The sequence below is a fragment of the Nanorana parkeri genome, unplaced genomic scaffold (genome assembly GCF_000935625.1).
Source record: "Nanorana parkeri isolate BGI_ZX_2015 unplaced genomic scaffold, ASM93562v1 scaffold16, whole genome shotgun sequence".
NCBI classification, from domain to species: domain Eukaryota; kingdom Metazoa; phylum Chordata; class Amphibia; order Anura; family Dicroglossidae; genus Nanorana; species Nanorana parkeri.
Genome location: NW_017306284.1, coordinates 3484984 through 3510888, shown reverse-complemented (window position 1 = coordinate 3510888; position 25905 = coordinate 3484984). Strand labels below are relative to the sequence as shown.

Genomic DNA, 25905 nt, shown 5'->3' with positions numbered 1-25905 from the left:
TTTATTCCCCAATATTAGACTAGCAGCAATGTGCAGTGGAACAAAACCTGACTGGCCCACAGAGCATAAAACCCCACTCTTATCTTAATATCTGCTATGCAAGGTATTGGGGAAAAAAACATTTTGGCAGCTGTAGTATTTCAAATAACTGTTTTAAATGAATACATAAGTGGTCTTAGGTTTTTTATTTCACATTTGCATTGAATTGGTGGGACAGCTGTATTCAGCAGATGTATACTCCTCAGGTATACGCTATGACAGGTTTGTGCATACATCATGGGAAACAGCAATGAAGCCAATGCAGTGTATTTCAGAAGGAAGAACGTATTTAGAGCAAGAGGTTGTGATGTGAAACTGCAGAGTGGGCGGCTGCCGGATACTTGAGGACATTCCACTTTTAGAGCAGGAAAGCTGGATGTATGAGATACCCTATCCGCACATGATATAGCAGCCTATGGCATAAAAGAACTAAAAAGAAAAAAAATCCAGGGGAGATGCAGGAGGCTGTTATGAATAGAAGCAAAGATCAAATAGCGGAAGGTCTGCAGTTTTGCAACAAAGGGGAAAATTGGCAGATTGCATGTGCCAAGCGCTGCTTTTATGTCTTCAAATGCTGTGCTTCTAGGTGTTAAATTATTTCTGAGACGACTGGCACATTCATTTGTGCGGCTCGGGGAGGCGGACGCGTCTGTCTTAGAACGTGTACTTTGGGCTAAAGAAATTCAGTGTGAAGAGAATACCCCGGAAGTCGTATCTGCTGTGCCAGCCAAGATGTGGAGGTGCTACACACTGAGAATGCAAAACGCTGAGCCTGACAGACACAGCTTGTGTTCACGTCGGAGGAATACAATTTTTAATATTGTCAGTATGATTAACCCTCTCATGTCAGTCTGGGAGAGATCTGTGGTATTGAAAGAGAGGCTGCATTTTATTAACTGCACACAGGCCTCAAGGGGACAAAGTATCTTTTCTGTAATCATCTCAGACCCATCTTAAAGTACATCTTTAATGAGAGAACCATGGTGGCTGCCACTGCTCACCTTGTTCTATAAAAGCTAGCTGCCTGGCGGTGTTCATATTTATTATTTCTCTACCATAAACACAAAACAACCATGCACATTTCAGTCGTACTGCACTGCTCCAGCTTCCCTTCCGTTGCCCTCACCAGCCACCAAAGCCAACCCCGGAGCACTTCCTATCCCCCTCACTTACAACGATACATATGTATCACCATGCATTCTGGCTTTGAAGAAAACTTTACTGTTCGGAGTGGCATGCATACTTAACATTTCTACAATCAAATAGAATCTGTTACTTTGCCCACTTATAGCACCCCTTCTCCTCCTTTACCTTCACCGTGTCCCCGTCCCCCCAACACCTGTCAAAGAAAATACTCCTTACTTCACCTTATTGGGAAGCATTGACCTTCTTGCCTTACTCCTAAAGTTGCACTGCTCAGGTGGGTGACCTTCTTCCCTTACTACCAAAGACGTAGTGCTCAGGTGGGTGACCTTCTTCCCTGATAAGAAAAGTGCAGTTGTCAGGTGGGTGTCTTTCTTCCCTTAGTACCAAAGATGTAGTGGTCAGGCGGGTGACCTTCTTCCCTTATAACAAAAGGGCAGTGGTCAGGTGGGTGACCTTCTTCCCTTACAACAAAGATGTAGTGCCCAGGTGGGTGACCTTCTTCCCTTACAACAAAGATGTAGTGCTCAGGTGGGTGGCCTTCTTTCCTTACAACAAAGATGCATTGGTCAGGTGGGTGGCCTTCTTCCCTTACAACAAAGATGTAGTGCTCAGGTGGGTGACCTTCTTCCCTTACAACAAAGATGTAGTGCTCAGGTGGGTGACCTTCTTTCCTTACAACAAAGATGCATTGGTCAGGTGGGTGACCTTCTTCCCTTACTACCAAAGATGTAGTGCTCAGGTGGGTGACCTTCTTCCCTTACAACAAAGATGCATTGGTCAGGTGAGTGACCTTTTTAACTTACTACCAAAGATGCATTGGTCAGGTGGGTAACCTTCTTCCCTTACTACCAAAGATGCAGTGTTCAGGCTAGAGCGACCAGTCCCCAGTTTGGGACTCTATCACATGGGGTAGTTGAGGTGATCTTTCACAATGATAAAATCCAGGGCTCTAACAGATTTTATGTCGGACTGTCAGGGCAGCCTGTCACTTTGCAACAGATTCTCTTTAGTGGAACTAAAAGTGATAAATTAAAATACATTGCGAGCAGGCCGGCTCTTCTATGCCTACTGTGTCTCTTCTGCCATAAATAACCTTATCTGCCGCCTGTTAGAAATCTTCATTAGAATGTGCATGCACATGCATAGTTTCTCAGCATGCCTTGGTGCCGGAACGAATATGCTTCTGTACACATGCGTAGGAGTTACAACATTCTGGCAAAGCTAATAAAGATAGCCGAGGCCCTGAACCTGGAAAAAGACTGGGTGAAGATGTGGGTTTGGCGTTTGTTGGAGTGGTTACCTTACAGAAAAGGCATGCAGAAAATGAAAGTTGGAGAAAGTCTGAATTCCTTATCTCTATGCTTGTTATTGAGCAGTGACTTTTGAGCAGAGCATTTTGAGAAGTAGCGGTAAGAAATCGCAACCACCACATGTCTCTAATGACAGATGTACTTGGAATGTGTCACCAGGAACAAAGCCACTCACAAATATAAAGTAACATTTTGTTTGTTGAGATTATTTGTTAAAACAGGCCTAAATCTAACCTTCATGATATCATCTTGGTCACCCATTGGGAAACGTACAAAAGGGGCAAAAAATGGTACAAAATGTCCCCTTTCGCCAAACATTTATTAATAATTTTATAAACTGCAGCGCAGGGTGCAAAGATTTCTGTGGAACATTATGGTGGAATTATACCACAATGCTGAGGCAAAGCTACCCTCCAGCATAAGATGGTGCCAGCTATAGCCAACACGATACTGAGAGGGGTTGTATAGAAATCTCTCATCAGAGGTTACTTTATATACAGTAACAGCTTAAATCATTCTATACAACACATTTGATCTTCAGTGTCTTTTCTTCCTTGCTAATCTCACAGGAGGTCCATTAAAAATGTGCTTCCAGCCTGGCCTTCTAGAATATTTATTTCCAGTGTCCAGGCCAAAACTTCTTCTGGATCTGCAATGGGCATCATTTGTTCATTAACTTTTTTATTGCTTTCAGGTTTATACAACAATGAATATTGGGGCATTTAAGGCCTTGTTCAGACCAAATGCAGAGCAGATCCGGTCAGGTTTCTGCACACGCATGCTAGTCTTTTAGATGCGTTTTTGATGCTTTTTTTGCCGCGTTTTTGATGCGTTCCGGGCTCTTTTTGTTAAAAAAATAATAATAATATATTTTTTTTAAGTTTAAAATGGGCTTTCAGTGCGTTCCAGGCATTTGCATACGTTTTTGATGCGTTCCAGAGAAGATCCAGAGCAGGTAAAATAGTGCCTGCTGCAGTTTTTTCACATGCTCTGGATCTGCTCTGCAACTGCACGCCGCGATGTGAACAGGAGCAAAAAATACCATTGGAATACATTGGACGCAGTTTTGATCCGGTCTGCAACTGATCTGCTCTGCACCTGCTCCGCGCTTAGTGTGAACAAGGCCTAAGGATCTCAGTTTTGATCCGGTCTGCAACTGATCTGCTCTGCACCTGCTCCGCGCCAAAGAAAAAGCAAATCTTTCAGACAATATTTTACATCATAAAAAGTCACAATGTGAGATAGGTGTTGATGGCTGACCAGAGACAATGCTATTAGCATTTAAAGTAAACGTTTTAGTTTTGATTGGGGATTAGAGCGGGCAATGGTCAAAACTTCTGTCACTTTTTTTGCTGTCTGTTTGGCCATTGGGGAGATTTCCCTTCACTTTCTGTTCTGAAGATGGATCAGGAAGTGAGAATAAAATCAGGTGTCCTCATTGTTAAGCCTCGCAGTTGGTGAGTGAGAAACTGTCAGACTTCTGGTGACCTTTGACCCCAGCTCTTTAAGCAGAAACAAACCCTAGTATCCCCAAGGGCAGTGCCATCTTTGCCTCTATTCAGATCTGCAGCTACCAAGGTGCTGGATACACGACCAGCAATGACACTAGTCTTGTGAGGGCTTGAAAGATTGATCAAGAGCTGGCCTAAGCACACTGGTAAATCTGACAGTTATCACCAGAGGCATGCTTGAATATAGCATACACTGCGTAATCGGCAGATTGTACATGAAAACACATTCAAGACCAAATATTTAGGTGCTTGCATAAGACTAATCCTGATTGGTTCTCTACAGACCTTTCCATAGATGGGGTAGCACACTTACTAACCCTAGAGGCCTTTCTCCAAGCATTAAATATTGGCATTATACTACATTTATTGATTTCAGCCCCCGCCTCCCCTTCATATGTATGTGTTGCAAGTATAGTTTGTCAGTGCCCAAGAGATTAATAAGATTAATGTGGTTCGTGATACAAAATTGCTCTTGCCAATGTGGGAAGGTAGAAGCTTCTTGTTCATTTATACAAGAATCTCTAGCAATTCAAACAGGTTCATCCATTTACCGTTTCATGTATCAGATTTCTCTTTTCTCCTGACCTTGTTCTGTCTTAATTAAGTCATATTTCAATTAAATATTGTTATTTTCCAATTAAACATTCCAGCAAATTGTAGAAAGCCGGTTAGTATAGCTCAGAATGAATTGTGCTCTGATAATCCATAGGTTCAGTATTTTATTGAACACTAAGCTGAACCTCTGAAAAGCAGCCAATCTGTGTTACCAGGAGGAAAAAGGCAGGAGATGTGTTTATGGCATATATGCCCTGTGTGGTATATAATATTAATAATCATAATAATAATAATCATAAAAAATTAGTAATACATGTGTTTTTCATTCACCATAAAGACATAACCAAATTAATTTATCTACCGTATATACTCGAGTATAAGCCGAGATTTTCAGCCCATTTTTTTGGGTGAAAAGTTGTGATTCAGATCAACCAAAGAGGGGGATCAGATGGGAGTGTTTAGTGCCTGGGCTGACAATGAAATAGTACCCTTTTTAGGGAAGAGTAAGGGCCTTCAGCAATAATTTAAAAAAAAAAAGAAAATTGGCCAGCACCTAGTGCAGTACTCACCTAAACTCCAGTGATGTCCCCTGGAGACTCATTGCTTCAGACATCCAGCGCTGGTCCTGTTCCAGGTTGAATGACAGTGAAGATTACTGTGTCACTATGTTGGCTTGGGCTTACAGTAGAATACTGCAAGATTGCCCCCTACCACTGCATGAAAAATAAAAAGACCCAGGACGTCACATGACCAGCTAGAAGTCTGCTGGATTTTAGGAATGTATGTGGCATGTTAAAACAAAAAATTATGTGTGGGGAAGGTAGACGGGGCTTCTTTTTCAAGCTACACATCTGCTTTAACTGCTTAGTCATTGTATAGTCAATGTCTGCATCTTCCACAGCTCTGTACATCGTTACTACTATAAGCCAGCCCCACTGACTTCCTATCAGCCTATGCTGTCCAGCCACATTTAGTGGGGGACATACCATTTATGCAGACTGTGCAGCTGGACAAGGGCCATTTGGGAAATTAGGGACCCATTTATGCTTGATGTGGGTCAGGAAAGTGCTGGGACCTCTCCAACTGTCATGTAGATTTGGACATGGCTCAATTTTCTCTAGCTGTCAAATGATACACATAGTGAGTGTTTTTACTTTGCCAGTAGCTTATATGAATAAAAAAAAAGGAAATTGGTCAAACACAGGAGTCCCTTGGTGACTCTTTTCATCATTACTCACACTTGATGTATATAAAATGAAGTTCTTATTAAGGTATACCTTTAGCTGTACATTTTGGTGGCATATCATCTGCTCACTGTAGGAACATAAGTATTAAACTGCCAAAATGGACAGAAAGCAAGCACTTATGGTGTTTAGACATATCATTAGCTAGCCTCTTGGGTATCCTGGGAGCTCCAAAATCTGGAACAAATCTTGATTTCCACACCTCCTTTCTGGTTTCATTGGCACACTTTGATTTCCATACCTCCTTTCTGGTTCCATTGGCACTCTTTGATTTCCATACCTCCTTTCTGCTTCCATTGGCACACTTTGATTTCCATACCTCCTTTCTGGTTCCATTGGCACACTTTGAATCTATGCAGTTTTAAAAAATCATACTTGCTGCACTTGTTGCAGTTTTTAGCATGTGCATCCTTCATATGGATTCATGTATAGACAACACACATTCTAATCATGACCCCAAGATCTTCCTCTATCCACATATTTCAACACTCACCTTTAGACCAAGCATAGCTCCAGAATCTCGAGGTACACTTCCGTCTTTTAACCGCTTGTTTAACAAGATGCGGCCAATTAATCGGTCGCCATCTTTGGACGCTTGCCACGTTACAGGGTGCTGATTTGTGTAAGGAGAAACACAGGAAGAATATGTTAGAACACATTAAAAACAGTACAACAGTAACAGATTTGGAGCCTTCAAGAACACCTGTAGTTCAGAAGAAAACAAAAAGCTGCAAAGAAGTCAGTTAGGAGAGGTAGGCATTGCCATTTTTGGTAATTATGATGGTTTTTAGGGTATCTTGGAAGGGTAATATTAAGCCTCACCCCACCTTTTCTAAATATCACTACTTAAAGAAAAGACAAACTGTGTATGGCAAGGCCTTGCCATTTTAAATATAGCTGTTGTCAAGAGCTTAAGTTGTGGCAAAGTTTGTTCTAATATAAAGAATGGCACACTAAATGTTCCTGCAACCATGGTAGCCTACTGCCATACTAACCAACTACGGTAGCTTTTTGCTTTATGTCTAGATCAATCTTAACGGATACCCGGTTTTCTGCTGAATTCTGAACTCTTTGCTCCTCCTCTGAACTTCCTATTTAAGCCATACCTCTGTACTTCCTGTTTGCCAGATTATTGTACTTGTGCCAGTAACTTGCATCCTGTTGCTACTGCTACAGTGTGTCCTTATTGCCTCTACTCATCTACTGACCCTTGGCTGCTGTTTCACTGACCACTCACCACTTTAAACGTGATACCTTTGGCTACTGACTTTTGCTTGATCACCAACTACACTTCTGCTTGCTCTTTTACTGCTACCGCCTGCTTGAGTACTAAACCTGGCCTCTTAAAAACCAAAAATAAGCCTGCTGTTTTAGCTACTGGACTCTGAGCCTGATCCCATATTATGACACCTATTCTGCAACAGTAACAGCCTTAAATTTGATATTTCCAAAATACACTAAACCCTTCATCAATGGACAAATCAACTATAGTGTCTGCCTTTCCTACCCCCCTCTTCCACAGCATTTGTTTATTACTCATTAATGTGACTATTCCCCTAGTTATAAAGTAGTAAAATACAAGTAGAGACCTCTTGAAGGATTCTTGACTTCACCTTGGTTCAGTTTAACATGATAGTAGTTTTAAAGCTTGGGAAGCTGAAATGCATCTTGCCAACTGCTGATATATTCAGCGATGAGAAGGTGCACAATATCAACTGCTACTTATAAACTATTCTACCAAGTGCTGGAGAGTGAGGAATACTATAGTACTCAGCAGAGTATGTAGCATACTTCAGTTTACCTGCAAAAGTGTAATTAACCAGTAGTAACTACATACACCTCCTTCCCCTACAAGATAAGGGCAGGGGAGGTACTCTGCGGACTCCTGGACTCCTAAAATTGCCTACATTAGATGCTTACATACATATGTGTCTCTATGTTTTAAAGGTTTTAGAGTTCTTTTAAATACAGGTGCACTTTTAGGCTGGAGGGCAAAAGAGGTCTCAATATGTTCTACAAAAGTTTATAGACAATCTAAATCTCTTCTATAGGAACAATAACAATAGGCTCATTAGATTAAGCTTTACACAAGTAGAAGGATCTTTATTTTCAGCCATGTGACTATAATCTTTAAACCGCATTGGATTAAGTAAAGAAATATAACTCATAAAATAACTGTCTTTTTTTTTTTACAACAGGGACCTTACCCTGGTGTGTTAGCTTTGTGAATTGAGCCTAATGCCATAATTAATGAGAGTCAGTTAATTTAAGAATGTGACCGTGAGTGATGTACAGCATTACTTTGTTTTCTAATTCACTATTTTAAGAATAAGTCCAGTTCTTATGAAAATTTATTTATAGCAGACAAGCTAATTTGTTGTGGAATGATTGAAAAATTTCCTTTCCTTTTCAATCTGCAGCCAAATTGTACATAACTGCCAAATAAAATTAAAATTGTTCTTCTTTACACCAAAGAAACCAGCTACGGTTTTCTGCCAGCATTGTAGAACCTTCACCCCTTTGTAATATGCTCACTACCATAGGGCTTGTGTAATGGGCAAATGAAGTGTGGTTTCAGATGCATTTAGCTTGCATTTGATATCAGTTTCAGATGCTTCTGACTTCCATCTAAGTTCCTTCACATGTGCTTTTGACCTGCAGTTGACCTCCTTATACATACCGTTGACCCTCTTATGATCTATAAGTTGGCAGCCTTCTGACTGCAGCTGACCTTCTAAGGTGCACAAAGCTGCTTCAAGCTGCATTTGCATTCCCATTAACTCTCGCGGAGGGAAAAGCAGTTATAACACAATGTGTGTATGTGAGGTGAACAACGCAGTGTAGTAAAAACCTTCTAATAAAGCAAACCACCTGAAGATAACCTTAATGTGTCTACCTTGGACTTGGAAAGGTGTGCTAACTTCTAATAGAATACCGGGGCTTCAATTTTTCATACACTTCATGGATCGAACATGGAGGACCTCCCAGTTATAAATATCTTCTGTGACATTACCAGCTGCAACGTACATTGCAGATTGGGTGGTGGTGGGGGGTATTTTTCTAAATAATAACTGCTACTTACACATCTCTAGATGGGTTTGAGGAATTGAAGTAATACCTCTGTTCCCACAATCCAGAGATCTTCGGTTCTAACATGGCAGCGGTCATATTTTTGCTCGCAGTGTACTGCCCTGCAGGCAGCCAGAATTAGTTGCGAGTCCCCTACGAATGTGTAAGGATTTCGCTGGCAATTGACTGCCTGCACAGAAGCAGGCCGCCTGACAACTACAGATCTCTGTGTAAGTGTAAAGATCTGCACAACCTATCAACTAGAAGGGCATTCTGCTTCAGTGCCGTCATAAGCTTTTAGTGATTATTGTGTCACAGACAATCCAACATGACCCATTCCTTAAAGAACAAAATCCAAACTGCTTGTGAGGGATTTACTAAAATGTCAGGTGATTTTATTCAGAAAGGTGGAGAAAAGTTCAGGAAAAGAGTATTTGCTGTGTTCTGAAATAAGTCATGTTGGAAGGTATGGTGTGAAAATGCTTCCATCATGTATAAACTAATAACAGACACCTAGAATGATCTAATAAAAGTAAGTTAAAGGAGAACTATGGGATGAGTGAAATACTCTAATCCCCATAGTTAGAGCCAATGTGTGACACTGAAACTGTTACATGTCGGCTCTATTAATCGAGAACTGAGCAATCACATACCGCTGATCACTCAGTTCAGAATCTTCTCCCCGCAGAGAGCGGTGACTGTCAATCAACGCTCCCCGCAGGGATTCCCCCCATCCCCTCTCATTCCTCCAGGGCTGACTGGAGGGACAGACGAGCAAGGGGTGGGCACAGCTCTAGAGAGGCAGAGCCAGCTATCAATCAGGCAGCGGGGGGATCCTGACAAAATTGTCAAGATCTTTCCCAGCTGCAGCACGACTCCGCTCTGTCAGCATATAGCGGGCAATATAGCCTGCTATATGCTGAGTTTTAAGTCACAGGAGGACATTAGTAAATGTCCTCCTGTGACCCTAAAGAAGATGAGTGATTTCCACTTATCCTCATAGTTAGAGCCGACCTGTGACATAGAAGCTGTCACAGGTCAGCTCTATCAATCGGGAAGTGAGCAGAAACATGCAGCCGATCTGCTCACTTTCCGATCGTCTCCCTGCAGAGAGCGGTGACTGTCAGTCACTGCTCCCTGCAGGGATTCCCCCCCTACCGTCTCCGATCCTCCAGCACTGAGTGGAGGAACGAAAGAGGGAGGGGTGGGCACAGCTGGCTCTGCCTCTAGATAGGCAGAGCAAGCTGTCACTCACACAGCTGGGTGGATCTCGACAGTAATGTCGGGATCCGTCCCAGCCGCGGCGTTCACAGTATATCGCAGGCAAAAGCCCGCAATATACTGAGCTTTGGGTCATGGGAGGACGCTAGTATATATCCTACCGTGACCCTAAAGAGAACTATGGGGAAACACACTTACCTCATAGTTCTCTTTTGACTATTAACAAAAATGTCTTATTTGTGCATCACTTGGCTGTAGATCCATCACAGGAGAGATTTTGGAGTGGTGACTACTTTACAACACACACAGGGACCATGGGGAACCAAAGTAGCCCCCCTCCAGAAGGAAGGACAGTGTCAGCACCAATTCAGAGATGATTTGAGGATCTACAGCTGAGTGATACACAAATAAGCAAAATTTTTCATAATATTTAAGGTACACGTATGCAATAAACTTTTATCGCCTGCTTCAGAAGGGCAATTAACACAGATGAGCAGCACTGAAGGGAATCCTAAACAGCATTTTCTCCAGGAAAAGGGAAGTTTTTCAGCCCTACTATATATCTATCACAGCAAAATTGTTAACATAGATGTATGCTAATATGTTTGTTTGTTTTTTTATTTTATTCTATAACCCTTAAAATGTAAAGACCGATATTATATGTAATATAGTGGGGAGGAGCTACAGTTTTGCCAATACATATTAAATTAAAATTTCACATGTACCGCTGTGCTGTCTTTTTTTTCACCCATGCAGTGTGTAATATGTGCAAAGCTATTGTGTACCCCCTACAGTGCTGAAGGCCTACTGTAAATCCTAACTGCACAATTTGCATATGTTACACTACAACAAGGGGCTGTGTATCCAGATTTACACAGTGACAGTCTTTTCTTATTTAATTGACTCTCAAAGGATGATTTGAAGAATCTTACAAAAGCAAATGTGGAGCTTCGATTACACAAATGTATATCACTGTTATTTATCTCATTTAAAATGCTAGGATCTGCATTTTGATTGGGGTGGTTCCTGTGGGAGAAATTAAAGCCTAACTCCAAAGCTTACTTAGCATTGTACGTGAGGATGGAGAGGGCATCCGGGGATATTACAGTGCAAAAGAGAGCCGACTCACATGGGAATGAAGAATAAGGTAAGTATTAGTGATGTAATTATACATAATGGCCACTAGATGGCCCTGTGAAACATAGGAAATAAGTATTAAAGATGCTCCTCAGCGCATAAAATTAACTTTCGCTCGCCTTGAGAGTTGTTTATTAATAGACCCCATGCGTTGTATTAATGCAATGTGTTATCATGCATTAAGACACGCTATGATAGGGCAGCCTATTCACTTTACAGGGGTTGGCACTGCACCTTGCCACTGCCGAATCTAAGATTGCTCTTACAGGCATACATTATGCACTTCTAGTGTTAAAACCTGCCCACCACTTCCTGCCTCCTGTGTATAGCTATTGGCCAGCAAGGCAGCCCCTTACAGTGATAGACCAATAGGAAAGAATGAGGGGTGGGGCTCTGCAGCAAGTGCCAACACTACCTGTAAGTTATAAAGTGTTGCCTGGCAGAACAGCTTGGTATGTAGCCATTATAGGTAGGTTTCAGAGGCCGCTGCAAATATGCGCACCTAGATATTTTCAGCAGCCTCCCAAACCTACCTGTCTGGGCTGAACTTCATACTTGCAGAGGTTTGCCCTCCCTTTTCCTCACTGATAGAGTCACTTCAGGAGTTTCCCATTGGAAACTGTGGAATTGGAACAACTTTGATGCATATTTCACTTTAATAATTCACCAAAATGAAAGCATGAGTACTAGGCCCATTGCCAGTTATCTTAATAGTCAAAACTAATGATTCATTAATCACAGATTTTAAAAAAAGCATTTCAAGAGGCATGCCACTATCTAAACTATGCTGTATAATGATACGAGGAAGTGCTGCCATTACTCAACCCGCACAACGATTGCACTAATGCCAATGTATAGATATTTATGCACAGTGACCATGTAACAGCCCGTAAATTGCTTATGAGATATACAATACTGCTAGTGGAGCTGATCTTGCATTTACAAGGGATGTTCTGATGTGCAGCACTGCAACAATTTAAAGAGTTTGGGGACAACACCTGGTTTTCGTATGCTTTCTTGTACTATTATCCTACACTGCAATGTTTATATGGCCGGAGGGGCATGCATGTTGATATGCTTTTAATGAGTGATCATTACCTGGTTTTGTCATTCAGGAATATGTAGCAATGCACCTGCAGCAGTTATCAAGCTTTGATTTTGGTTGAGTTTTTAAAATGAACTTGTGGATGTTCAAGTATTTACTAGGGATGCACTGATACCGATACTGGTATTGTTGCTGCCCCCGAGCATCTGGGCAAGTACCAGGCCCGACATCGGTAGTCAATATCGGCGAGTGCTGATAAAAAAATCTTGGTACTTGAACTTGATACCCAAAAAACGGTATTGATGCATCCCTATTATTTACATATACTTTACAAGCAGTTAAAAAGATCACTTACTGATCTCTGCAGCCACAGACACTGTGGAGCAATTCATCCTCAAAGTTTACAAGAGAAGAAGTGAAGTTGTCCGTGTGAACTCTGGGCATTCTACACTCCCAACTTCCTGTAGACTTACTCTGTGTTTACATTACAGATAAGAAGGCTGAAAGGCCGCCAAGTTACTACTGGGAGGGGTGACAGAATGAACTGAGCTGCTGAAAGTAAAAGTGATTTGCTCCACTGACTGCAGCTACAGAGGTCAGTGAGGGCTTGTTTTAATATGATTGTTAAGAATACGTGAATAATTAAATGTCCATAGCCTGGACAAAGTTTAAACAAGCAAAAAAGTGCACGTTTTTTTTTCTGCCTGTGACCCCATTGTGAAAATTGTCCTTCTCTTCTTGTCCCCATTCAATAAATTGGGAGTTTGACAGTTTTCCACCCAGCTCCTATGATTTTTCAATTGAAGGTTATTAAGCCAGGTGGTGCTGGTAGGGACACCCACAGCTCTAATTTCACCCAATTCGGCAGGAATTGGCCAAAATTCAAGCCAAGCGTGACTGCCTTTTGAGAGGGAGACCTTTGGTATGGTCAAGTGGTAAGGGGCAGAGACAAGCCCTCCTGTGGGCAAATCTCACCACAGATACGAGAAGCTAGGAGGTTATCCAGCCCACTGGTTCCTATCCATAGCAGCAGAATCATTTTTGCATAGGCTCCAGAATGGCTGCAGTGCAACATCACTTGTGTAATCAAAGCTGATCCCCAAGTTTAGCACAACTTCATGCTCCATGCAGATTTGACATAAAGAGAGCACACTTAGAAAAACTGACACATTTCATGACTGCTTTAAAGCTAAAACGCAAAAATAAACAGAATAATGAACAGCACACTACAACACAAACACAAAAACAATGTACGACAGATGAGGACGGACATAACATGAAAGTGAAAGGGAAAAAAGAAAAACAACTTTTCTGTGCAAACAGACCCAATTTTTGTTTTCGTTTTCAAAATGATTGTTCATATTTTGTCATGTTCTTTATATTCTTGAACCTGTTGACGCTGGGTTGTATCTAATACCCGGCCGATTCAAAGTCAGTGGTTATAAAACGTGGTGAATAAATAAGATATCACAATCTAGATTACACAAACAAAAATACATTTCTCAGAGCCTGGCAATTTTTATTCTTGCCCTGCCGAGGGTGGCAATGCAAGAATGCAATGGGGTTTCTTCATTTTTTCTTTTTAACATATTTTCTTTTTTTCTTTCAGTTTTGTTTTTCTTTTCTGCACCTTAAGAAATACTACAGTGTCTAGAAAACAGAGTGGAGCTCATTTAAAGACAGCAGTTATGGGTCTCAACTGCCAAAACGGTGCCTGGTCATTGGCCGGCGGGCCCCTGACTTCACCCTGCAGTCTTCAAATAAACCCCATCCGCCTGGTCGTTAAAAAAATGTTTTAAATTCAATGAGTGACAGAGAGCAAACGAAGACCAAATGAGCAGATCAAAATGCAGGCTTCCACAACGTCAGTACCTTGTCGCTATGGCTATGCTCCTCATTAAGGGTGGTGCTACTACACGTGTCTACCCCAGAGTCTTTAATCTGGGGCTCAGACCATTCCAAGTCCTCTTCCAATGAGTGGGCTCCAAAGCACACCATTCTCTTTTGTCTTTCAGACAAGGTGTTAGAATCCGACAAAACTGCCTGCTCACTAGTTTTTCTTTTTCCCCTTTGACTGTCCCCTACAAGTGTGGGATAAAAAAAAAGGATATATATATATGTATATATATAAAAAGGAAAAGAAAACATGCATAGGTATAAATAAAAACAAAGGGAGGTGTGGATGGTAAAGGAAACTGGATGTTACGGCCCCGCATGTCTCACCAAAGACATTGGGGATGCCTCACTGCTGTGCCAAGAGGTGTGCTCCATCCAATACTCCATGTCACCTGTGTGGATCAGACAGAGAAGACAGTGCAGAGAGGGAGAGATGAGGATAGAAGAGACATAGACATAACATGGCAGTTTTGTTAATCATTTTGGTGTATTTTCACAGTGGGCCTCATTTATCAAAATGTCTTTAAATGGACCAATACTTTTGAGTTTTCAAATTTGTGGTGGAACTGCAGCTGTAAAATTCATACCTTTGGGGTCTGTGTTTTCTAAATCACTGGTCATGTGGTCTCTGCTAACAGGACGCAAAGGAATAACCGTCCCTGGTCATGTGGTCACTGTCACAGCGGTCAGGAAAATAGCATTCATTGGCCATGTGCCAATGGGAGACAGGGGAAGGACAGTCTCTGGTCATGTTGTCACAGCTAATGGGAAGCAGGGGAATGACATTCAGTCACAGACAACCAAAAGCAGCTCTATCTTAAGGGCCTATTCTTACTGGTCAGGTGTGGTGTGATACTGCACATGCATTTCACATGTGTGCTGCGTTAAGGCAACCTGCTTAGTCTGATAGGGCTGCCAACACGTTGCAACAAATTTTAACAGACATGTGCAATTTTATTTCAACATAGCGCACCACCATTTGTTACCGTTGTGTTTTGCGGTGTGCTAAAACTCAGGTGCGTTGCAGTGCGCTGTCTAGGTAGCTTAGGGTCCCATCGCACTTACTTTTGTGTATTACCTTTGTTGAGGTAAAGCAAGGTGAACTGTGCATTGCACTATGCATTAATACCACAGACTGGTATGAATGGGCCCTAAAGGTGACCTTACCTAAGAAAGACATGGAGGCCATTGCTACTTCAGATTCTGCAAGTGCTTATTTCCTTTGTCATGTTTAGCCTCTGGCTTCAATACTCTGTACCCCTTACCTAGAAGCAAGTATATCAGTAAGGATGCCTGAGTTTAGAGATATGCATACTTGTTCTAGGTCAGTGGAGGAAATCTAATTGATGAGCTTACATAGTCAGTGTACTAGACTGACAGCCAGTATCTTCGGAAGTGCAATGGCAGCCCCCAGGTGTCTTAATTCTGATCTGCCCCTTCTTCAGAGACCATATGACAAATGCCGGAGGAAGCCCCATGTTAGAGGTAAGTCTTTCACAGCTACCACAGTCATTTAGGGGATGACTTAGAAAACTTCTGCCCAGCCATACGCTGGGTGAATGCCTTTCACATGGTGTTCCCACCACTATATGGAGCCGAGGAGTAGTGAGGAGCCCAGGAACTTCCTATGCTCTTCACCTCCATCTTATGGAGGGAATGCCATGTGAACTATTTGACCAGCGTATGGCTGGAGCAGATGAGTTATAATCACCTACTTAATATATAATGGAACCTTGGCGTGACCACAATGTTGGCTGGTCTTAAAAGTAAAGGTCTGCTTCAATAACAAAAAGTCCCTACTGCCCCACAACAACAATTGTATATAACATTTCATTCTTCAGCTGCATTTTGCATCACATCTTTGAATCCAATGGATTGCTGTGAGACAATACAGACAGTTCTTATGAGAAACATTTTGATAAATGAGACAGTGTACAGTCTGTCAATAACAATTAGAGCAAAGAGAAGATAAAAAAAAACCTAGTAGTGTCCACGGCAACCAGTTATCTCTGTTATTCTTTCACCTGCACTGGCAAAATGAGACCTGAAATGTGATTGGTTGCTAAAGAAAAAAAAAAACTTGAGTTCACTTTGTTTTAAACTACAGCATTGCCCATGGCAACCAATCAGATCCCAGATGGGCCTTACTAACATATACAAGAGAAGAACATTCTCATGCAGTAGGGATCAAAGTGCTTGTTTGTACTGCCCCACCAGCGTTTGACTGTGATTGGTGGCTATGACATTATATGTATATTTCCTATTCCTGGGTAAACTTGTATTTGTAGAATGGTTGGTAAAAGGATGGGGCCCAGGGCACATCCAACCATTGTCTTAATACCATGATATGAGACCTATATGTCTAGCCTCTCATTAAACCAGCATTGGAAAATGAATTTAACAATAGGAGTCTGAATCTGATTGGTTGCTGTAGGACAATAACGACTGCCTGTTTGATAAATAATCCCAAGCAGGCCCCATGTATAAAAAGTGTCATAAAGGAAGTTGTCAGTGTTACTCGTAGAAACCAGTCTGCTCCCAAATGCTATTTGAAGTGCAGTTTTGAAAAAAAAATCTGGTTGCTATTGGCAACAAAAACATTCCTTCTTGTGAAGGCGTTTCATGTAGCACATGGTGAGACAATGCAAACTGACACCTGACCTGGCTGGTTGCTATGAATAACAGATACATTTTCTTTCTCCAGTTGACAAAATGGCTTTATAGGTAAAAATAAGCACTGCATGTTATCTAAAATATATAAATATATATCTCCATAGTTATATACAAAATTCACACACAATATTATAACAATAAGAAAAACAACTTATTAAAGTGTTAATGTTCAGTTGATAAATCATTTTCAAATGGTAAAAAAGAAGCAATGTAATGAAGTAACACGGCAACAAAACATCATACAGTTCTCTTGACTGCTACCATTTATTGGTGAGATCTGATTGGCTGTTAACGGTTTACTACACTTTGCACACTGTTATTCAATTTGCACGGCCTCATTATATAGAGTTATTGTGGAGTGCGCAGAACAATATATACTGAACAGAAGTAGAATACACACATTTTCCTGGAGACATTTAAAGGGGGTTCCAGCTTTCAAACAGCAAAATCCCTTCACGTATGTCATGTGCGGATTGTTTTGTGTAGAGTCCGATGCTGCTCTTAAATCTGAACTCCAGGCAGATACAACAGACACAAGCTGATGCAATTCCGCACTTATCAATAAATGATTACATGTCACTTTTTTAATGCAACTAGCGGAAGTATCTTACAGCGGAAGTAAAGTGATAAAAACAATTGCTGAAAAGGTCGGGATTTTGGCAAAAGTCTCTTCTTCCCAAAAACCTCTTCCTCTCTCCCCCAGTGATTTTTTCCCCCATGTGTTGTACGGAGTACATGTTCAGCCCATTCACGGCATCTCTTAGATGGGCCTGATGCCGGGGAAGATGTAACGCCTTCATCAGTGGCCAATGAATGACCAAAGAGGATGCCTGGGAACCCAGAAGTGTCAGCGGCAAGAGATAGAGCAAGGGACCGCAGATCCATCCAAAAGTGCTGGAGAAGGGCACACTTGTAAAGTAAGGGTGCTCTAATGGGCACTCTACTGGGAGATAGAGGGGCAAGACTGAGAGCCAATCAGGGGTGGTGCATGCAAATGTATTGGCATTTACTTGCTGAGATTTACCAATAACTATGCAGTGCAAGGGCATAAATGACTACATTTAAATTAAATGGGTTGTCTAGGTACTACATACAGGTGAAACTCGAATAATTAGAATATCGTGCAAAAGTAATTGCAGTAAGAGCAGAAAAAGGGGCCCAAACCAAGTACTGAGTACATATGCATGCTTATACTTTTCAGAGGTCCGATATTCTTCTATGTACAATCCTTGTTTTATTGATTGCATGTAATATTCTAATTTTCTGAGATTGCGGATTTGGGGTTTTCATGAGCTGTAAGCCATAATCATCACAATTATGACAAATCACGGCTTGAATTATCTTGCTTTGCATGTAATGAGTCTCTCTCATATATTAGTTTCACCTTTTAAGTTGCATTAGTGAAATAAATGAACTTTGCACGATATTCTAATTATTCGAGTTTCACCTGTAGTCATTGGATATTCCCAGTCAGGACACTATCTGCAAGGAGTTTGCATGTCCTCCTTGTGCTTGCGTGGGCTTCCCTCCAGATATTCCGGTTTCCTCCCACACTCTAAAGACTTGCTGGAAGGTTCCTTGGCCCTGTATGTATTCATGTGAGATATGGACATTAGATTGTAAGCTCCTTGAGGGCAGGGACTGATGTGCATGTGCACTATGTAAAGCACTCTGTAAATTGTAAATTCTATATAAATACCAGCAATAAATAAATACATTTCTGAAGGAGATTGTACAGATATTGCAATATGATATGGTGATATGGCTGGACAGCTTTATAATTAAAAGTAAAACTGAATTTCCCAACGCTAAATACACAGATGAAATTGTATATACAATATATATGTCAGAAAATGTGTATTTCTGTCCCAGTCCTAAGATTTACACCGCCCTGCCAGGTGGATGACACTTACAGTTTAAGAATACAGTGTTGTCCTCTCCCCACCCTCAACCTGCTGACTACATAGTGCAGAAGAAGAATCAGACTGATTAGCTTCCCTCAGCACACTTTGCTCTTTTCTCCCATCAGCATGCTACTTGTTTGCACATTTGCATGCAGCACACTTGATTGGCTCCCACATCCTGCCCCTCCCTCTCCCAGTCTAAGTGCTGCTGCACATGGTTTTGCCAGAGGCATATACCACGCTAAATACAGGTTCTTTCAATAGCTGTATTTACAGAAATACATTTTAATGATTGATGAATGCATATAGAGCTGCATTAATCGGTGTCTTCTATATTTTCCTGAAGTTCAGTTAACCCTTGAAGAAGAACTCCAGCATTTACTCAAATGTACTCCTGCAGTGGGGCTACCTCTGCCCTGCAAGGGTTACGTGCTCATTGAGGTCTAGGAGGGAAAATAAAGACATACTCCCTTGATCCTCGCTCCTGCGGCAGTCAGCGCTCACCTCCCTCACCCTCCGCTCCGGCTGTGATATGCCCCTCGGCATCCTCGTGTTTATTGGACCTGCATTAGACATCAAAGGTCCTCAGAACGCTGAAACCCAGGGGAGAAGAGGCTGCAGGGATCGGTCTAGCAGCCAGGTGGGACCAAGGAACGGGTGAGTATATCTTATATATATTATATTTTCATCCCTAGACCAAAACAAGCACTTAACCCTTGCAGTGTGGGGGTAGCCCCACTGCAAGGGTTAATTTGAATAAATCCTTGAGGTCTTCTTTAACCAATCCCAAACATTACTAAACATACCACAACATTGAAATACCCGGTAAAGGCAAACCCTAACCGTAATCTGTGCCGGCATAGCATCCACGTCTCTTCCGATCTGATTATATAAGGGTTGCTCTGCTCAGACCCCAGCATATCAGCTGTCATCAAACTGCAGCTCTACAGCATCAACTTGCCTATCCAAAAATATCTTTCTGCTGACCGGTCTGCTCCAGCAGCTGTTACTGCCCCATGGACTGTTCCTGAACAACTGCATCAAAATCATTTGCACGGTTCAACAATCTGTCTTTGCGTTTAGGTGCCAAATAACTGAATCAAGCTTCACCCCACCTTCAATGCAAAACATTAAGAAACATTCTGGAACCTTTTTCTGATGCTGGAATTCCTAAGGGATGAATGATCGTTTACTGCAGCCTAATCATTTTGTTAATAATTTCACATAATTAATGCTTCTCTCTCACGGTATATGTTTAATTTCCCGGCATAGTCAGCAGATGAACAACTCTTTCTCCTGGGAGAGATGTCTAATACACATTGAACATGTTACAGTTTAAAGGCCTTGTACTCTCTACATGAAAGTGTTTAGCAAAGCAACAATGTAGGCATCAGTTACAGAAGAGTTTTGTCTTTCCTTTTAAATAAACACATATTAGCACTGGGCGGTGGAGTAGAACAGGGGACACAGATATGCCAGATGAGAATGGGTCGCTTCACGGTACATTACCTTTTGGTGCTGGGAGCCTGGTGCAGGTTTTCACGCCGTAGGGCTTTCCGCTCTGAAAAGGAGTCAAGATAGCAAAAATCCCCCTAGGTGTCTTCATCTTCTCTCTGTCAAGCATACCCTAAGATGTATTAACCCTTTTCCTACCTGAACCCTAACACTTAATCCAACCACTAAAATGATCCATTGACTTTTAACCAGAACTCCAACACATCACCCAAATGTTTAACCTAAGCCTTAAATTTCACATTTAACCTTCACTCTAACCCCTTATCTGTCACTTAACCCTCTAAACTCGAACTTTAACCCTATGAATCTTTACTGCCTAATAATCCTAACGTCTAGCCTAATTTCCAAATTAACTCCTAAAGTAGCATAGTTGCCTTATCCATCACCTTTAAGTAGGGATGCACCGATGAAATGAACCAGCACAGTACAGAGAGGGTTAAACCCCACACCCCTCACCACCCCTCCTAACATTTTAACTAGGGATGCACCAATAGCTTTTTTTCAGTATCGAATACGAGTACCGATATTTTTTTTTCCGGTACTCACCGATACTAAATACCAATCCCGGAAGTCCGATTAGCCAGGAAGAGATCTCCATGCTCCCTCGTCACCAGGTGATGAGGAAGCATGGAGATGGCTTTCTGGCCAATCAGGAAGCCGGGGGGCGGGTTATGACTTGCCGGTCGGCTCCTTGATTGGCCAGCTTTCTGACCGATTAGCAGCTTACACGCTGCCTGGCTTCCTGATAGGCTAGGAAGCCGGCTCCATGCTACCTCGTCATGACAAAAAGAGCACTTAACCCTAAAAGTGTGGGAGTTAAACTCTAACCCTGACACGGGCCTGTTCACACAATGTCCATTTTCTGTGCTTACCTGATCCATACGCTCCTGCACTAAAAATGCATCCCAATGTTTCCCTATGTGTTTTATGGGCTACAGTTCTCACGTGCGCAGTCCATTCAGGTTACGACAGAAAAATGCTGCATGTCACATTTTGTACGGTCAGGAAACGCAAAACGCGTCAAAAACGCGCTGCACTGCAGCTAACATACTGACAGCCCCACTACAATTTTTTTTAACTGGAACGCATCAAAAACGCGGCATAACACATAGCACCTGCATAGCGTCTGCAGATCCGCACCTGATCCGGACCTGAAACTCATGTGAACAGGCCCTTAGGGGTCTATTTATAAACAATCTGCAGAGTAATTCCCCCAGCATCTCTGAGAATATTCATTCTGTGCCAATAGAGGCACATTAAGCATTGGTGCCTAAACTCTAACCGTGACACTTAGGGGTCTATTTATAAACAATCTGCAGAGTAATTCACCCGGCATCTCCGTGAACTTTCATTCTGCGCCAATAGAGGCGTAAAAAGAACATTGTTAGTATTTTTTCAAGTCAAAAGTAATGTAGAACTGCATTATGGTCTAGAGATGGAGATGAGGAGCATAGAAAAATAAATCTTTATTTCAGCTCAGTAAAATGTTTATAAATAAACAAATTAATCTTTCTCATTCTGAAATGTAACAGCACCAAAATGTCCGTTTTAAATTCTCTTGCATCTCACAAATCCTATATGCAAAATCACTGGATTACCTTCTCCCTTACCCTACCATTCCATACCTCCTCCCTTCCTTACCATCTTCAGGCAAAGCTCTCCCCTCTCATTCATCCCTCCCCTCCAACTCTTTCAGCAGTTATTTAAAAAGTAAATGCACTGTTTTATACTCATCTAACTTCACTGACAATGTCGCTCCCAGCACCGCTTCTGGGGGTTGACGATTGGAGGATTTGCTGCTGCAGCATGTGCCTGCACCAAGCGATTGCCTCCTTATGATGTCTTTACAGAGTTGCAGTCTTCTGGAATCTGAGGGGACCCTGTTCCTGGACAGGCAATGGAAGGTGTCCACGTTGTGTTGGATTTTGCCCTCAGACTCTACCTGTGACTTGGCATGTGCTCTTCTATGCTGCTTTCCCCTACTTTTTGTAGACATTTCAAGCTTGTGACTGTATTTGCTGGACTTCAGCTTTTTGAACACTGCCCATGGGAAAAATGGGTCTTCACTTCATGCTAACATTTGCAAGAAGTGAAATAAATGGTTTCCTTTGTGAATATAATAAGCAAAATGCCTTGTCATCAGCAGAGCATTGCTGGGAAATCTCATCTGTAACCTCAGGAGATCTCAGGGTAAGGTATTTTCCTCCGCTGAGATGATGAGCATGGTCACATGTCCTAGTCACATGTGCTAGAAATGCAGGAAGTAAATGGAGAGCTAGTAATCTGCCATTAGGAAAACATGGCCACTGTCAGAAGAAAAGAGAAGAGAAGAAAAGAGAAATAACGTATGCAAAGAATACAAAGCCGGCAATTATCTAGAAGTATGTGTTTGTAGATTGTCATTACTAAACATTTCCAAAGGTGTATTTGTTGTTATTTTAAAGATTTGGGTAAAGGTCAGCTTTAGGTGTATCTATGGTCAAAAACTTAAAATAAATCTGTATTTCTATATTGAATTTTCATAAGTTCCATCCCACTCCTAATAACCATATCGATCTAGAAGTTTGTAAACATACTTATTGAAGATGCCCATAGGATGTACTTCCTCAATGTACTGACACAATGTCACTCAGCCCTGTGAATACGCACTTCCTGTGTCATAACTCACAGAGCCTGCCTTCTGAACTATGACTCAACATCTGAACAATGTAACATTATCATTGCTTGCTGGAAGCAATGCATGATGGAGTAGGTAGTCCTGGGAAATCGAGATTACAGCACATCAAGCAGCAGGGAAAGAGACACAAAGCACACTGGGAGTCCTGGAAGTTGGTGAAAGTGATGGGCAGATGGAAGGAAACACTCACTACATAAAAGGGATTTTTTCAAGTAAGCTTTGATTGCATTATCAAAAACAACACCAGTATATATTCCTATTACAATGCTGATGTTACACCTGGAGAGGATATGCTGGGACTTTACAACTCCTTTAACACTGGAAGCTTAACAAGAACACTAATGATTTAAAAAGTTTGGTAACCCAAAGCAACCCGTTTACAGCAGTCAGTACAATAAAAATAAATGATTATTGGTCGCTGCAGATCATCTTATCTTGCACATTACTGTTCTGCCATAAAAAAATATATCTGTATATGTCCAAAATATGAAACAACGTGTCTCAGTTAGATAATTGTTCTTCATTCACGCAGTCTCTGTCCATGCAGAGCTGCAACCTAATTTCACCCTGACAGACCCAACAACATGCCAATGCCAAATCTAATGTACTCACAAGCCAGTCACTGCTGGAATGTTACAGTATCAGGTGCATTCTGGGTAAAAAGTAACACCTCGCACACAATGCAAAGAACGTAACCAGTAAACACGACGTCACTCTGACATAATGCATAACAATTTCTGACAGCGCAGCACATAATAAGGCCTTTATTTAATTAGTCAATCAGCATTGTGAAAGTTCATTAACCTCCAGCAGCAAATTAGAAATCATGGTTCATGGTTCGAACTGCTCTGACCCGAGCAAAGGTGAAATCTGATTGGTCGCTGCGGATTACTGCACATGTGTCCTGTTCTCTTTACACTCCCTTATTAAATAAGCCGGTTAGCGTTTCTGTTTTCTGAGGCCCACGTGCCTAATGATATTATAATAAATCACATTATATGACATTGCAGTCTGTAATAATATGTCATTATATTACATTATATCATATTATATATTATGGACTCCGTATACTGGAAATCTCCTAAATAATGGATTTCCAGTAAACCTATAAAATATTATAATAAAGACCACACTGGTCAAATAGCAAAATATTTTCTCATTTTCTGTACAACCAGTTCTTGGTTGTATCAATATTATAATTCAAGATGTATGCAATTCTGTGAAACTCCCATTCTCTGAAGCAACAATATTTTTTACTCTGATTCCCAATACATGAGTGAAACAGAGAGAGTTGCATATAACATATTATGATGTGTTCATCACCCCAGCTCTGTCCCATCTCTACCAATTCAGCAGAAAGCACAGGAAGTCTTTATGTCTGCCTGATCTGATATTTCACCTGGTTTGTAGAAGATGCTGAGCTTTTCATATTAAGAAGGATTACATGTAATTACACACAACACAGATTAAAAACATTTGTTTTAACTTTAATAATGTGCAGTGAATATACACTATAGCTAAATGAAATGTTTAAAGGGGAACTGAACTTGCAGACTTTGTATGCCTATCCCAGCATTTCTCAACCTTTTTTCACTCAGGGCACCCTTACAGACTAAAATGTCTACAAAAACACATACAAAAGTGGGGTTCCTCCCTTTGCATTGAAGTCCTCCTTTCAAACCTGGAGCCCCCATTCACATTAGAACCCCCATTTTGCATCAGAATTCTCCTTGTCACATGAAAGTATCCCTTGACATCAGAAACCCCCTTCACATCAGGGCCCCACCTTTATATTAGAGCCCCCCTTTCATATTGAAACCCCCCCTTTTACATCAAAGAACCCCCTTCACATCATAATCCTCCCTTTCACATTAGAAGCCCCCCTTCACATCAGAAGCTCTTTTCACATCAGAGCCTCCTCTTTATATAAGAGCCCCCCTTTTATATTGGAATCCCCTTTTACACCAGAGTTCCCCCTTCACATCAGAGTCCTACCTTTGGAAAATTTGGAGGCACCCTTTAGGAAGCCAGAAGGCACCCCGGAATGTCATGGCGCCTTGGTTGAGAAAGGCTGGCCTATCCTGCTAAAAAACATTTTCACCTGTCTACTAACAATTTCTTTTTAAGTACACTGAGGGGAATTTATCAAAACTGGAGCAGAGGAAAAACTGAGCTTATGTGCATAGCAACAAATCAGCTTCTCTCTTTCATTTTCAAATCTTAACTGAACAAACTGAAGAGAGAAGCTGATTGGTTACTATGCACATCTGCTCCAGTTTTGATAAATTCCCTTCCACTGCCTGCGGCTCATGTACAGTGTAGTCTATGTGGCCTCTGTCTCTTACCTCTTAAGTTGTCCCTCCTTTTGGTCTGATAAATACATATTTATAAAATTGACTATTTTATATCCTATATTTGAATTATCCTGGCCTGGGTGCTATTTGGAAAAGCCAGAAGAAAAGCCAAAAGTAATGGTGGAAAAAAACTATTCTGGGTTTAACTGATCATTTTTGGCATATAAATTCTTAATGATTTGCATAACTGGGGGCATGACAGCAGTGTGTCTATTCCCTAAATACATAGGGTGGGATTTATTATTTTTTCTTTACCTCTTTATACTTTTCTCTCCTCTGTATATGGTTCATCAGCATAATGGGGTACACCACACAATTCAGAGCCTATAACTCTCCAGGTTCTATGGCTATCCTGCCTCTGCATGCTCTATGAACTACTTGCAATTTCATTTCTACTCAGTATACAAAGCTGGCAAACCCACTGCAAGTTCCATATCCACTTTCAGCCAGCCATGATATGGCAATTCAATATAAAAAATATATATTTTAGTCAGATGCATTAGCTGGACTGAAAATCATGGTATGACTTATTAAAGAAAAAAAAACCAAAGGCACAAACGCCATTGCCAGGTTGTGGAGGCTTTGCTAGCAAGCAGCGCTTAGACCCCC

At 41.4% G+C, this 25905-nt stretch overlaps 1 protein-coding gene across 1 annotated transcript in view; it reads right to left on the bottom strand.

Annotated features, from left to right (window-relative positions):
- The window catches only part of RIMS2 (regulating synaptic membrane exocytosis 2), a 532133-nt gene that overhangs the window by 202931 nt on the left and 303297 nt on the right, over positions 1–25905 (bottom strand). Inside the window, exons 7-9 of the mRNA XM_018559015.1 lie at positions 14501–14565; positions 6299–6418; positions 6047–6215 (exon numbers count right to left, since the gene is read on the bottom strand). Coding sequence (XP_018414517.1) covers positions 6047–6215; positions 6299–6418; positions 14501–14565 — 354 coding nt within the window. The remainder of the gene's footprint in view (positions 1–6046; positions 6216–6298; positions 6419–14500; positions 14566–25905) is intronic.